Source organism: Lytechinus pictus, chromosome 10 (assembly GCF_037042905.1).
Source record: "Lytechinus pictus isolate F3 Inbred chromosome 10, Lp3.0, whole genome shotgun sequence".
NCBI lineage: Eukaryota > Metazoa > Echinodermata > Echinoidea > Temnopleuroida > Toxopneustidae > Lytechinus > Lytechinus pictus.
Window position 1 is genome coordinate 31,034,826 of NC_087254.1, and position 15,589 is coordinate 31,050,414.

The 15,589-nt window shown below is 38.9% G+C and overlaps 1 protein-coding gene across 3 annotated transcripts in view; it reads right to left on the minus strand.

Annotated features, from left to right (window-relative positions):
• Positions 1-1,048: 1,048 nt before the first annotated feature.
• LOC129269467 (trinucleotide repeat-containing gene 6C protein-like) overlaps positions 1,049-15,589 on the minus strand; it is a 36,752-nt gene continuing 22,211 nt past the window's right edge. Inside the window, exons 13-18 of one of the 3 annotated variants that reach the window (XM_054906970.2) lie at positions 13,842-15,572; positions 13,270-13,358; positions 12,753-12,879; positions 10,844-12,184; positions 7,928-7,998; positions 1,049-7,422 (exon numbers count right to left, since the gene is read on the minus strand). In XM_054906970.2, the coding sequence (XP_054762945.2) occupies positions 6,940-7,422; positions 7,928-7,998; positions 10,844-12,184; positions 12,753-12,879; positions 13,270-13,358; positions 13,842-15,572 (3,842 nt within the window). In that variant the 3' untranslated portion in view covers positions 1,049-6,939. Of the gene's footprint in view, positions 7,423-7,927; positions 7,999-10,753; positions 12,185-12,752; positions 12,880-13,269; positions 13,359-13,841; positions 15,573-15,589 lie in introns of all 3 variants that reach the window. The other 2 variants (XM_054906967.2, XM_054906968.2) reach the window with 2 other exon arrangements.

Below are 15,589 nucleotides of genomic sequence, written 5' to 3' on the forward strand. Positions count from 1 at the left end.
CATAAGGACCACAGTCTTTGATCAGTCATGATGGAAAATATCCCAAGAATCAGGCAGGATTGGCTGAAAGCTATCAAAAAAGACATGTGGAATGCCATTACTGGTAAACAACTGCCTGTTACTCAATTAATTAAAAGAAAATAATTTTGAGTAATGAAGTCCCAATGAGAAATGATTCAGAAATTTTTTGTTAAACCTTGTGGTTTCTGAATCTTCAGACACCAGCAGGTAACCGAAGATGTTGGGTAGAAAAATATAATCCGTTACAGCTTTACGAGGGCTCTGAAAAGAGCAACTTTACGTGTAATCCCATTAACACTGCCTTATTGCTGCCAATAACCAAGATCAGTTTTCCTGATTTTAAAGGCCAGTTAATTGAATCATGACAAAACAGGACTTTGTGGAGCAAAATTAATCTCAGATTCCAGCATTCTCACTCTTTCATATATTATCTTATTGCATGATCCTTTTTTTTTATAAGATACACAACACCATTATGGTAGATAAATAAATCATTACTAATAGATGGTACTGGTCAGAAGAGGGCTATCATTTTAAAAGTTCAATAATTTAGCTAATTACTGTTTGGTATCTTTTGCATTTTAAACAAAGAAAACATTTCTAAAAGAGCTACATACAACAAGGCAAATATATTTCTGAAAGATCAGTGGTGAGGGGGCATGGAGACATCAAAAAGTCAGCATAGTTTTGACAGAAAATACCATAAAAAAACTAAAAATCTCAGCAAAATTGATAGTCATTTCTCTTATTTCAATCTGTCACCCCACTAGTTACTAGTGACGTTTTGGGCATTTTTTTAATCTTATCATTTTCAAAAAGAGACGGAATTTATACACTACTTTTCAACAAATATACTTAATTCATAATAGTCCAATAATAGAAAATTCTGTGGCACACATTGTTTATATTCTATGGATAGAGGAAATGAAAATAAAAAGGAACAAACAGCATTTGTCATGATTTGTGTCACACATGACAACATCCCTGCAAATATACTGGCACCATTTTTTTTTCTTTTTATTTTTTTGTAATTTTCAGTGTGTATCTACACAAAAATAATGATTTATTCTTTACCAAGATAAAGTATCATAGAAATTGCACAGGGTTAAATAGGAAAAAAAATGAGATGGAATACTTTGTTAGCTGAAGCAAGATGTGCACAAAATCATGACATACTTCTTAGATTGGTAACCAACTGAATCAATAAACTGTTGAATCCCAGTTTCCCTTAAAAGAGTGAAATGACATCATGCCCCTGCATTTTTTAGAATCTGCTTGTTACCACGGTTATAACATATTTTCATGATGGCTATGTTCAAGCATGGAAGACCAGCGTGTCCGATTCTTATCACAAGCAGAATTACGTTTTACTTTAGATAATCAATAGGCATCAACAATTGGGCATCCACTCCAAATTTTATTCTACAACATGGAGATGCTAAAAACCTGTGCAAGGGAACAATTCAGTGTTATCATCACCAATCAACTCTTCTCAAGAAATGGTAATTTACCAGCCAGGCAATAAAGCAAATTTCTAGACATTACCTTTACTTGTACTGATGTTCCCAATCTCCTTTCCAGATTATTTCATGTCAAGAGAGTACAGATCTAAGTTAATACTGTTAAAATTTTACACAAGATATCATCGCTTAACATCGCAGAGAGATACGGGGAAAAGAGAATGTTCAGAAAAGCTTTATCTCCTCAAAGATACAGAGATCCCTGGTTTCAAGCCAATCTACATCAGCCCAAGGTTTCGTCTCATCCCTCTTTTTATCATACCACAGACCCAATCAGAACAGTCTCAAGTAGCAATCAGCAGGCAATTTCATGAGCTTCATACCAGGATTACAAGTCAAATGTTGATCATTTTTCCCACAAAATAATGCACTAATGGGTGATTTATTATCCTGCTTCCTAAAAGTCATGATACACACAGGTTCAGGTCTGAATGACTTATTCAAGATTCAACTGTACTGTGCATGCTCTTCAAAATGCAAGCTGAAATGTGCACGCTCCTCAGCCAAAGACTACAATCCATTACCAAGGGAAAATCCCCTACTTAAGATGATTAAGCATGTGTTTCTACACCAGAGAGATCAACTTCTCAGAGGAAAAATCAGGCTAGAAACTCAAGATTGAATTCTTGGATGGCCAATTGGGATAGAATCTCAAGAACGAGCGAACATAAGCTGATGAAGAACCACTTATTCTCTCTACCGACACTCCTTTTTATAATTAGTATTGCCAAAGAGGAGGCCCATTTATAAATCTCTCAAATCTCAAATATTTATTCACACCTGATGAGAAGGAGACAGCTGTTTATGTTTTGGTCCTTTCAGATTGCATTAAGAAAAAAAAAAGAGAGATACAGATTGAGGTAAGCTCTGGAGTATAATATGTGAGATTTGAATGGTTGTATTACCGGAACACTGCTGTGCAATATGTGTGATGGATTCTTCATTATTGCAAGGAATCAAAACCAGGATACAAGAAAGTCAATCAATGTTGAAATGCATATGGTGATCACAGCATAGACTATCAACCAACCAGAATCATCATATCCAATCTACAATTGATTGCAAAGTTCTGTGTTATCGGCAATTTTTAGTGGAAATACTCTGCATTAAGACAGAGAATATACAATGAATGTTGGTAAATAGATCAATTTTTATGAGTTGAATTTGAACCCAAAAGCACACAACATATTTTTGTCATTAAAAAAAAATCAATAGAACCAGCAGAAATAAAATCATGATCAGATTATTGCGTGCAGTTAAATCACTATACATACAAAGAGGATGGTGTGAAATATTATTGTTATTAATGGCTATTGGCCATACTTACACCTAAATTTATACCAGATTGATGATGGAACAGATTTTGATCACTGCAAAATTTGAGTACGATCAAAAGACGGCGAAACCTAAGTACAAAATGTAGTCAGAAAACTAGAGTTCTCATTACACTTTTGCAAAGAATACTCCTAAAGAATTGACAAATATCATTTACATGAAGGCATGAAATAACTGGCAGTTTAAGAGTAAAACCAGCTGAACGATATTGACACAAGTGTGAATAGATATAAAGCAGTGCATTCAAGGTTGTTGTTGAACCTTTCCTTAATTTGGATGATCAAACCTTGTTAATACTATCCTGGCAATTGTGCAAAAGCCCTATGGACCTACTCATGTGAATTGCTATAAAGATTTCAATGTGGCAAGTTAAGATTGGGGAAGTGTGAATAAAGGCATGAACAACAGTATTAGATACTTTTAGATAGTAATACTCATTGATGCTACAGTTAGGCATTGATGATATTTGAAGATGGTTGCTTAAAGGAATCCATACTGAAAGTTATTTTGAGGTTATCAGGCTTTTGGAGAGCAATTACTAATCACACCCTGACTTTCAACAACAGAGAAAAGGCAGTTTCCAGAAACACAGATAGCTGGTTAGTCGACATCTTGATAATATTGACATAAAGTTATCTTACAAGAAATCGTCATCAATCATACATCAATGATGTTAGAACAAGCACCAGCACTGAACCATAATTATAACGAGACCACTCAGGTATACTCGAGTGCTTGGTACGAATAACAATGGTACACAGAGTCATCTATCTAGAAATAATCTACTCTGAGGCGCACTATTATTATCAACCTAGCTTTGGCTCCAGCTGCCACTTCAAGCATTCAGTGCATTCATGGAATTAATCCTGCCATTTACTCATTCATGACGCCTGTAATATGAGCTAGGGTTTGATTTTAGATTGAAACCAAAGACTGACATAGAAAGGCACTAGGCACAAATTTGGCTGATTTTATTTCCTTTCTAATTCTCTAAGCAACCATTAAGTATTAGAAGATGTCTAAAAACGGATGTATTTCAGATTTTAATGATTTTCTGTTCATCAACAATGGAGTTCACAACTTCATTTAAACCTATATGATCCTCTTAATATCATCAAGTGCCTGCAGAGTACTAGTATGTCATACAATGTCATGATATCTCAACGTAACAAGAGTGATTGAAAAACATTCCATTTCATTTGTGGAGGACATTGAGACTGGGTTATTTCGTTCATCAAGTCACACGTAGGAACACGAAGAGGAGAAAAATACAAGCCAGCACAAGGGAATCTTGTTTTTTTTTTTCTGGAGAAAGAAGAAAACAAAGAGATAAAGTCTAGACATAAACCTCAGCTGCACTTGGTTTGGAATAAGTGTCTTTCCCTGATAAAGGGGTAACTTAACTAAAAGACAAACACTGAAAAAAAAATGAATACAATCCCTCCCAACAATAAAAGCTATTCTTCAACATTTCAGAAGTTATTTCTTTGTTTTTTCTTCACCACCTTCAATCATTCTCCTACTAGTTTTGCAAATTAGTTAAATAATAAAAAAAGCATTTTGAAGGTACAAATATATCAGTGCTGACAACACAAAGAATTTTTGTATTTATGATAAACGATCAACATACATATATAACACGAAATATATATATTTCTATATTTATAGCCAAATACATATTTATACATGTACGTATCAGAATTATCTCCTATGCAAAATTTTCATAAAAGTAGTGTATAAACAATGAATTAAGATTTGATCACCTTACAATGCAATGCAATGTTATGACAATTACACATCAATAGTCAAAATAAGGGTTGATTTAACAAAAGAAACTCACATACCCTACTTGCATAAAAGTGTTCTAAAACTTCCACATTTTTGTACTTTGTTAAACATTTTGTTTTGAACATTATACCTCTTGAATTTCACAGAATGGATTGACTGAATTAGTAGGCACTGTCAAATACTGTTCCCAAATATTTGCAGCTTTGCAATTGGACATTATAAAATGCTAATGATACACAATGAGAGTAAACGGATGACAACAGTTATTAAGCTACAGAGTAATAATGCAATAATGAATGAGTACCATGGTTATCTTATTATTACTTATCCACCAAACAAAGTCTCTTTAATGCTTTCCTCTAAAGACATAAAATACTTGTGTAAATAATCCTATATGTTAATTATTCTGACTTAATCATGCAGAAAATGCCACTTAAGACCAGAAAATAAAGTGCAGTATTCAAAATAGACAAAACGTTGCTTTACACTGTTAATCCGAGTGAAAGACGACTCAGTTTTTTCCCATTAAATTGACAGCTGGTGAAGATCAATTTCAGTTAACGGTTCAGCCACAACTCTATTACACGTTAAATGTACTCCGTAATGCTCTCCAACTTGTACAAAACACTCAGATCGGCAACATCTCTGGTCTCGCGTCAAGGGCGGAGCACTCCTGGAATTTGAAGCAGACTGAACTTGTCGGTTGATTTGTTCTCATTTTTATCTATTAATGCCATCCACACGCCAACATGGCTCGGCGTAACTATGCCACAAAGCCCCATTGTTATGCACAAGGAAAACCAAATTAAAATTGCACTTAAGAATCGCATTGGTAGTGAAGACTTTGCGACCTTGACATATCTTGGATGAGCCAAGTTCTATTTTTCTCTGTGACACGCCGACGTACGCTGCTCTACTTATTACTTCATCAAACGACACAAATTTGCATCAGTCATCGATACACAGAATAAACATTAAAAGAAAAATGCTTTGGAATACAGTGTAGTTTGCACCATCCGTCCTTATGAAAAGTCACAAGAAAATGTTTCACTTTCTTTTTCATGCTTTTCATCTTGCATCACATGTTGTAATGACAAGATGGAGTACTTTTTCTCTTTAGAAGGCTTCAGCATTCACCATTCAGCACAGCCGTTTGTCTTTCAATACAGAACCCAGGATCCTCTGCTTGTATCTCTCGCAAAAACAAACAAAATTGTACATTTTCAGGGCACAGTCTTTTCTTCCTCAATCTGTCAGTTTCATTTCAGCTAGTTTGGCTTTTATCGCACTACTGGAGCACACAGAGCTTAATGCGTAGCAATTGTTTATTGTGAATGTACATGCCCTGTACATACTTGAGTCAACATTGTTCATCCTGTGTATTGTCCTTTGTTTTGTTCCATAACAATCCATTGTCATTCCATTGTGTTCTGGGATTCCACACAGCTGGCTCCATAAATGAAGAGAAAAAGTCTCCAAACATCTTTTAAACAAATCACATTTATTTCATTGCACATGTACTGTCGTACGCAAGATCAATCCGTCAATGAGCTGCGATTATGGCTTCCAGGTAGTTCAGATGTTGGGGGTGTCTCACAAAAGTGACAGCCACAAGCTTGGCTAAGTTTCGCACAGCGAAAAAAAAACACTCTTCACAAAAATCTGTTTATCAACAGGGAAAAATATAATATATACATTATTATTGTCAAATCTTACTTTACTTTCTTTGGCAGCTTAAAGTTGCTGTTGAATCAGTATAAAGTTTTGATCCAAAACCCCACCACCGAATGCACACATTTGTCATTCTGGAAGTCTTGTTAGCAGTTGTTTTGAAAAAAGGAGAAAGAAAAAAATCCAAAGGACATAGATGAATAGTTAGCCTGGTTGATATTCAATCAACCATAACAAGAGAACTGTCTATTGACACAAGTACAAAGTTATTCATATGAAAAACAAGGTATTTCACTGACTACAGTAGTGTCCCGAGCACAATTTACTTACAAAGTACATTAAGATAAAATTGCATAAGTTACTTATGCATGCAACGGATGGATGGTGATGACAATACACATGCCTTCATATGTAAGATGAAACATAGATTAATATTAATAAACAATCACATCATGGCTGAATTGTCAAGTGCTTGAGATATATTCACAAAGATATACATAATATAATAATCAAGTGGTATTGAGTGGCAATTTGATTTTTAGTTTTTTTTTTCATAGCACCATAGAGGGTATTGGCGATGAGAATGATTCAGTATCACTTCATCTTAGTTGGTGCTTTCTCCGAGGAGGTCTCCAGGCAAGAAGCTGAAGTTGGGTGCACTGGAGGAATCTCCGTCCATTGGGCTCCAGCCCATGGATCCACCGGGACCTGGAGACCACAACTGGCTTCCTGGCATGCCAGGGAGTCCAGCGCTCCAGCTCTGCTTGCTGCTGCCCGACACGTCATCCTTTCCGGCGCTGGAGGCACTGGAGGTGCTGGGGAGAACACCATTGCCAAACTTACTGCCGCTGCTGCCTCCTCCCTGGGGCCAGCCGGAGGAGGAGGAGGCAGGGGTGGAGAATGCATCGCTGGGGGAGACAAGCTCTGCGATCACATTGGGGAAGGTGGTAGTTATGGTGTTGAGGGCCTTGGTGGCATCATCAGGGAATCGGTAGGTGACCATGACTGAACCTTGGGCACGGTTCTCCTGGAACTGGTCCACCTGACCTTGCTGACCACAGATGTTCCTCAGGGCAGACACATTCATCTGTAACATACCAAACATTCAACAACAGAGTGACAGTCTGTTCACTTGATGAACTATCAAATAGTATTTTAAATTAAATACTCAATTAATTAACACCTTTTCAAGTACCTTGCCAACAAAAAAGCTTACATTTTTGAAACAGTAGTCATGGTATTGATATTTATTCAATAAGATGAAGATAAAAAGGGAGCTGTAATGGTAAGGTAATTTTATAAAGCTTGGTGTATCAAGTAGATTGAAAGTTCACTCTGACCATCTTTTTAAATACTGTGATCCAATTGTACGATGATTTGATACATATATGCCTATCCTTAAATCCAAGTCTGTCAAACATAATTGAATTCACCAAAGATTACCTCATGTATAACTGAAACACTGAAACTTCCTAAATTCTTTGATGTGTACATCTATTTTGCTGTCAAATAACATACCATCAGCCCCCAATCCCTTCCCTTTTGTTCAGCCCAAAAAACATTCTCAAACATCTCTTCAATCAGAAACTTACATCAGATGTGACGCCAGAGATGAGAATGGAGTTTGCACCAGAAATTCCATTTCCAGAAGACCAGGATGATCCTATGAAAGATACAAGGGTAAAAGGTGATAAAACCTCAGAGCTCAAAATGTATAAAGATCTATCAATAACATCTATAATGTCCATTCAGTGTGACATATCAATGACCATCTTTTCAGTGTCCCAGAGCTATAAGGAGGTCCCTTAAAAGAACTGTTGACTTGAGTCTATAACTATGCCTTGATACATGAAATCTAAAGATAAACAAAAGTTGTGTGAAAGATTAACATAATCTTTGTGAGCCAACAAATTCTTTTCATTTTAAAAAAGAGTTAGGAAAAAAAGGTCCACTGATGAAACCCTTTGGCCGACGATTTGGGTGAAACGGAAATCAGTACTTTTAAATCCCGTTATACTGCATATCTAGCACTTGGTAAACCAAAGGTATTCATTTTTTCTATACATTAAGAAGAATACATGTATATCACTTTCACATATTATGATGTAATGTCTACTCCTCAATCACACGGCTGAATTATTCTTTTGAAAGTAGTGTCCTGAATATGTACCTGGTTTGTATCCCAAATTAAATAACATTTTACACTCCCAAAGTATTTGTTTGTAATACCATCTTAACTGTCCTAGCTCAAGTAGGGATTAAGATCCATGTGGTAATGCCCTATTTGTAAACATGATAGAACAATAATCAAGATTTAAAATAACAATTTCACAAAAATGAAATTAGAAAAGGCATAATAAATCCACTCAATTTGTGTGGCAATTTAAAAGAAAAAAATGGAGTGTAGCATTGAATTGCCAAACATGCCGACAGCAAATAAATGGCCTGGAGCTGGAAAAAAAAAAAATTTGAAAGCGCAAGAACAAAATTTGAGACTAATAAAAGGATGGACGTTTTGATTTGAAGAGAAAAGTTTTTTTGATTGCGAAGGAGAAAAATTATGAAGAAAAAATATTTTGAATTTCTACTTGTGGCTGATATTTATAATGGGTTGTTCGTGCTAACAATTTTTAAATATTTCTTTGAATCACAAAATGCTTTCCTTTTTTTTTTCTAGATTGCTATAACATATTCTTCTTATCCCATGAGAGCATTGTTAACTTGTTAGCTCCTGTTCTTTTAGAAGTAAAACTTACAAGGAGGCCACCAAAACTAACCCCAGAACAAATGAACAACGTGTCACATTTACCACAGTCCTTTACACAGATTAGTCTTGAAATGTACAAAATGTGGAGTTTCCAAAAAGTGTTGCCTTTATCACTCATCTGTTTGGCAAGATAGCATTATAGATTGAATTCCAATCATATCATATAAAACACATATATTTACCTCATGGTACATGTATGATGTAACTCTCAATTTCTCTATGTGAAAGTAGTCACAACCAGACAGAACAAAAGAAAAAAAACTACACATATGTGAACATCATAGATAGAGAGGTTATAAAAGGAAACCTTCAGAAAAGGCAAAATTCATACTCCATCATCTATACAAGTGGGATGCATGCAACAATTATTTATGTAATATTAGCAGATGGTTTTATATTTCTGTGTGCTCTGTAACAGAGAGCATACATTCCCTGGGTTGTTTTTTTCTTAACAAGTGTATTCAATTGTTTCAACCGAACAAAAAAAATTTTGCCAAATGAAAGGAAGAAAACACATTTAGAGCAAACTGAAGTAAAGCCTTTTCCGAAGATTACCTTCCATGTCGTCCGCGTTCATCCGAACCGTCATATCAGTCAATTTTGGTTTTTTTTTTTAAATTGAGATTTTTGCAGAAAATGAAAGTACAAGTCCTATTCTATTCATAACTAACTTTCTAGGCAGCAATTTATTTTAGTTTTTGAGATAAGAGGGCATTTTCATGGCGATGACATACAAATTTTTAATAAAATGCGCAAATCCCATTGGAAAGATGTACTGTAGCAGAGCGATACGAAGTTTTGACTGACCGCGATCTCAATGCGCGCAGTCATCCAAACCGTCGTATGCGGCCATAGACACTGCATTGACTTTGCACATGAAAAGCGATAAAACGTTTTGACTAACCGCGCGCATATCCCCTATGGCGTTTTTGTGCAGGAGAAATCTTAACCGCTCAAACCGAAATTACAAGCTTGGAGCTCTTTTGCGATATTTTGTGTTAAAATAAGGATACCAATGTCAAGCTTTCGTCTTGGTCTTTCCAACCATGTATTTTTTTGGTAATGAATATGTTGTAAGGCTAGGGAACAAAGTGTGAAATTATAGTAAACTTTGAAGTCGATTTTCTCTGAAATGGGTTTGCACCATCATATGTGTGATACAACGGTTCGGATGACCACTGACGATGTATATGCAAACATAACATAAAATAAATGAATAAGATGTTCCCAAGTGAAGCAATAACCCACACAGTGGGGGCATGTTAGTCGCTGATGATTGCAAAATTATAAAAGATGGAAGCACATTTTGAATGAGTACAGGTTTGGCTAATAATAACTGAATTTTAGTGGGTGATTGAGGAAACGTAAACTGATGGAAATGAGTTAGCATAACTGAAAAGTAGGTTTACAGAGGTATATATACTTCACTGTATATGGTTGGGGAAAAGAAGAATATACCAAAAAGGGATAGGGCCTACATGCAAATTTGATATACCTCTTAAAGTCAAAATAAAATGATAAAGATATAATTTGGCAAAAAAAAATTGAAATTAAAACTTGATACAGAAATTTAGAATGGTTGACGAGAAGCTTGAATAATCAAAATGAGGTGAACGTGGATAGGTTATGGTTTGGTTGGTACTGTACTCACTGTGCGTTACTGCATGCCCCTGCATTAGTGGGTTCTTACCAGAGGGAGCATCCCAACTTCCTCTCCAGGAATTACTGTGAGGATGCTCACCCAGTCCTGGAGGTGGTCTGGTGGCACGTTGCTGGTTTCCAGGAGCACTGTTCCACAGCTGGTTCGAGCGAGAACCTGCATTTCCACCAGTTCCAGAGAAGCCTTGACCGCTGCCGCCCTCATAGTTCCAGCTTGTCTTGCGTCCTCCTCCTGGCTGATTGGATGACCATGGTGCCTGGGGTTTCATGGGACGGGTCAGGATACCAGAAATGTCATCCTTGTCACGTCCAGAAGGCTTGGTAGGGGCATACATTCCTGGAGTGGCTGATGGGTCATTGGAGACATCAAGGCTAGGTTGAGGATTCCATGGTACACCTGGGATGAACTCTGGAACATCATCAGTAATGGAGCTTAGGTTCTCAGGCTGGGGGAAGTTCCAGCCATCAGAGAAGGCAGAATCAGCGCTGTTAGGAATACTGTCGGATGGGGTTGGTGAGTTGCTGCGAGACCAGTTAGAACCTCTGCGATTGTTGTCAGGGAGACCAGTGACCGACTCTGACCGGTTCGTTCGGGGGAAATTCTTTGCTCCAGGCTTGCCAAACAAATGCTGAAGGCGAGACTGCTGGAGTGGCTCACGCATACCAATATCAGGATTCATGTTGCTAATGTTTCCTAGCAGGTCTGATGAAGTGTTGGTGTTGGAGTACATCTCAGAATCACTTCGCATTTTGGGACGTTGTGGGAACGGTTGACGAGACACTGGAGGTCGCTGTCCTTGAAGCAGCTGCTGCTGAACAAAGCGTGCCATCAACTCCTGCTGGGAACGGTTGGGTGCAGAAGAGCCCATGCCTTTGCCCACACTGTTTCCTCCACCAACTTGAGCAAGGTTACCCTGTTGAGCTTGGGCTTGGGCCAAAAGCTGAGGATAGCGTTGAACAATGCTCATGATCTGTGTCGGAGTCACCTGCTGCTGCAGAAGGCTCTGGTTGACGATGCCACTCTGTACAGCAAGCTGGAGCAGGACCTGGAACAGCTGTTGGTGTTGCTGTTGTTGCATCATCTGCTGTTGCTGGTTGAAAGGTCCTCTTGGGGGTTGGTTGAGACTGCCAGGCTGCTGACCCATTACCTGTTGTTGACCGCTGAACCTTTGGCCAACGCTACCAGTTGGCATGAATCCTGGTGTGCCCATCATGTTGCTTGGCTTTCCTCCAAGGGGAAGAGTTCCAGGCAGGCTGTTGTTGAGCAGCATGTTTGCATTGGTCAAGTCACTGCCAGAGGTCAGTGGATTGTCACCAATACCCATGTTGCTCATGGTTCGGGACATCTGCCGTACTGGATCATCTACATCCCCAGATGGCATCTTGTTTTGATCCATCATGTCTGAAATCTGGCGAAGCTCAGCTGTTGAAAGAAAATAAAGTAGACGAAATGTCCAGGCATATGATATCAATATTTTTTTAATGAAATAAATTGGGCTTATCACAGAAAAAGTTGCAATTCAACACACCTCCCAAAATCCAATGCAACTTGACTTTCAAGTATCAGAATTGCACACATGGAATTTAATTTTATTGTTTTTCTTTTTTTTTGGGGGGGGGGGGGGGAGTGAAATGCAACTCTTTCTGCGACATACTTTTTTTCAATCAAAATCCATTATTATGCCATGAAACCCAATTTTAATACTGAATATTAAATGGTATACATAATACAGCATACAGATCGGACCGATACCTTGCAAAAAAGCCATATTGCTCATGGTACTCATCGGCTGCATACACTGATCTATCAAGCAAAGAAAAATGAAAATCGCAACAGAACATCAGTGGAATTAGAAATCTTTCATATTCCCAACGAACCAAATTTTCAATGTACACTAATAATAATTCTGTGAATTCACATCACAGGCTTTTGAAAAACTTGTGTCGTAGGACTACCTTAGGATTTTAAATCCGTGGTAAAAAAAACTTACTCAAAGCCGTTTCAAAATGAAAGTTGTGTTTGCGCAGGGCAACCTCAGCCACTTCTTTGGGGTATCCATAATCCATTAATCGTTTGAGCTTGCTGATGTAATGGTTTGATTCACGCTGTCCTGGGGGCTAGATATACCAATGTTAAAAAAATAAAAAAGAATTGATTGAAAAATTAGTAAAGTTAGGAACTTGAATCGAGTTAGAATCAATCAGTGAGATTTTGGTATTATAAATATAGCCTTTCAGCTTAAAAACAATCTGACAGGGCATGAACTTCTACACTTACTCTTTAAGTGACATCCCCATAATACACAGTCCAGATTAACTGGAATAAAAAGATTGAACGAAATTAACTGAATCAAATGTATCCTATTTTGCATGCACTTTTGAACAAAAAGAAAATATATTTAACTAACATCACAAACATGGGTGAAAAATAATTTCATCAAAATAATACGCCATTGTTGTGATTAAGTAAAACCAAGCTTGTGCTATAATGCCAGTGAGTTAACTTACCCTGGGCTTCTTAGGGCCACCTCTCCATCCTGACATAGATTCGCTGCTCTGGGAACGATTTTCCCATTCTTCATCTCCCCAATGACCAACTGATGAAAGAAAACACAAGAGGTTTGCTCTCGATTAGACATGAAAAAACTGGCATGTACATTCTGACATTTTACATTTTTAACTTTGTAATTTTCAGCTGGTCAATGTGGATACTATTCCTGAAACAAAAAATATGATTTATTCTATATCAAATTTAGGGCAGAAACACAATAAGATGACATTCATATAGAAAATTGGTTGTCAATACCATGAAAAGTTTTACCGATATTATTTTACCGAAATATAAAGTACCTTCTTCATTCAAAATGTGCAAGATATTCACATTCAGAATCAATAGTCAAGAAGTGACTTAATTTATCAAGAACACAGCAATAAATACCATAAAATAAATCTGAAGGAATGACACAAATCTATCATTTTGCAGAAAAGACAGAACCATGCTCGTAGCTTCATAGGTCCCTGTGGTATATTCTTATTATCTGTAAAAATAATTCTTATAAATGGCAGTAAAATATACTCACTGGAGCCAGTACTATTATCATCGTGCCAGTTTTGTTGCATAGAATCCTTACTCTGAGTACTGCCAGTAGTACTGCTGGACGGGCCCCAAGAAGACGTGGAAGACTGATCCCATTTGCTACCACCTTGTTGGTTCCACATGCTTCCACTGCTGTTGTTATTATTGGATCGTTGGTTAGGGAAGTCTCCCCAGCTACCTGGTTTGCTCTTGTCGTCCCACTGGTTGTCAGCTTTAAACTGCGATGGCGGAGCATTTGGCATCATGGACGAGGGAGGCATAGCGGTATCACCTTGTGGGCCCGAAGGGGGTGGCCCTTGCATAGTACTGTTCTGGGGGTTGCCACCCATCTGCGGCATGTGCCCACCAGCTTGTCGGCGGGTGAGGCGCCTGTTGTGGTCGCTGGGGTCACCCCAATGACTGGTTCCATTGTCAACGGTTTGAATGCCTTGGCGAGTGACCATGGTAACATCTCCCCAACCAGTTGCCACTATCTTCTTAGGGGGTGGTCCAGGAATCTGAGATGGGTCTTCAGCTGGTGGCTGTGGTGTATTGCTTGATGCATTGCTTCCCGTCTCCATGGCATCTTTCTGTGGAGGACTAGATCTATCTGTGCTAAAACCAGGAGTAGAAGGTGGTCCATGAGATCCAGGCTGACCAGGAGGTCCCATGGCTTGGCTACCTGGAGGTCCTATAGCTTGGCTACCTGGAGGTCCTATAGCTTGGCTACCTGGAGGTCCTATAGCTTGGCTACCTGGAGGTCCTATAGCTTGGCTCCCAGGTGGTCCAAGTGGTCCTGGTCCTCCAGGCATTCCAGATGATGCACTTGTTGTAGGTGGTTGACCCCAACCTGGATCCTGGTTATCATTTCTCTCTTTTGGTGGTCCCCAGCCAGAAGTCTGAGAGCTTGTGGGTGGTGCTGAGGTGGGTGGCTGATTTCCCCAAGATGATTCTGTTGGAGTTTGTGGAGGGTTTGGTTTACCCCAAGCAGACTGTTTTGGCTGTTCAGCCTTCTCCCACTGTCGGTCTGATGCAGGTTGAGATCCCCAGCCTGATGTCCCAGACTGGTTTATACTAGGTTGTTGAGGGGCCTTACTGTCCCATTTCATTTCCTGGTTGATTGGTCTCTTTCCCCATGGTGTCTTCACCAGTGCTGCAATCGAAGCCTGATCTACAGGAGTTGTTTCTCCAGGATTCATTCCCCTGTGATCAGGGGCTCCCTTGCTGGCTGTCTGAGCCCAAGAGCCATTTCCTGACGGCTTGCCCCAACCAGGCTGTCCACCATCTGGTTGGTCTTTTTTCATTCCTCCAGGTCCAGGAGGTTGATTAGGCTGGTTGCCCCATCCTGGAGGATTGTTCCATCCAGGAGCAGCTGGTTGTTCTTTGTTTCCTTCTTTGTTCCATCCTGAAGGTGGTCCTGGAGGAGGTCCACTAGTTGGAGTAGTTGAAGGTCTACCTCCCCATCCACTTGTAGCTTCAGAAGGGGGAGGTTTACCCCATCCTCCAGCGCCACTAACTTCATTTGGATTCTGCATTGGGTTGCTACCACCCCATCCCCTGGTGCTGGTGGGTGGCATGCTGTTTCCACTGCCCCATTGCTTGTTTTCTTGACCACCTGATTGTCCTGAAGGGTCGGCACCCCATCCACCCGAGGACTGTGCTTGTGGAGCACCCCAAGCAGATGTCCCTGTAAGCGTTGATGGACCGGGCGGATTACTGGAACCCCAAGAGGAACCTGTAAACAAATGGAAA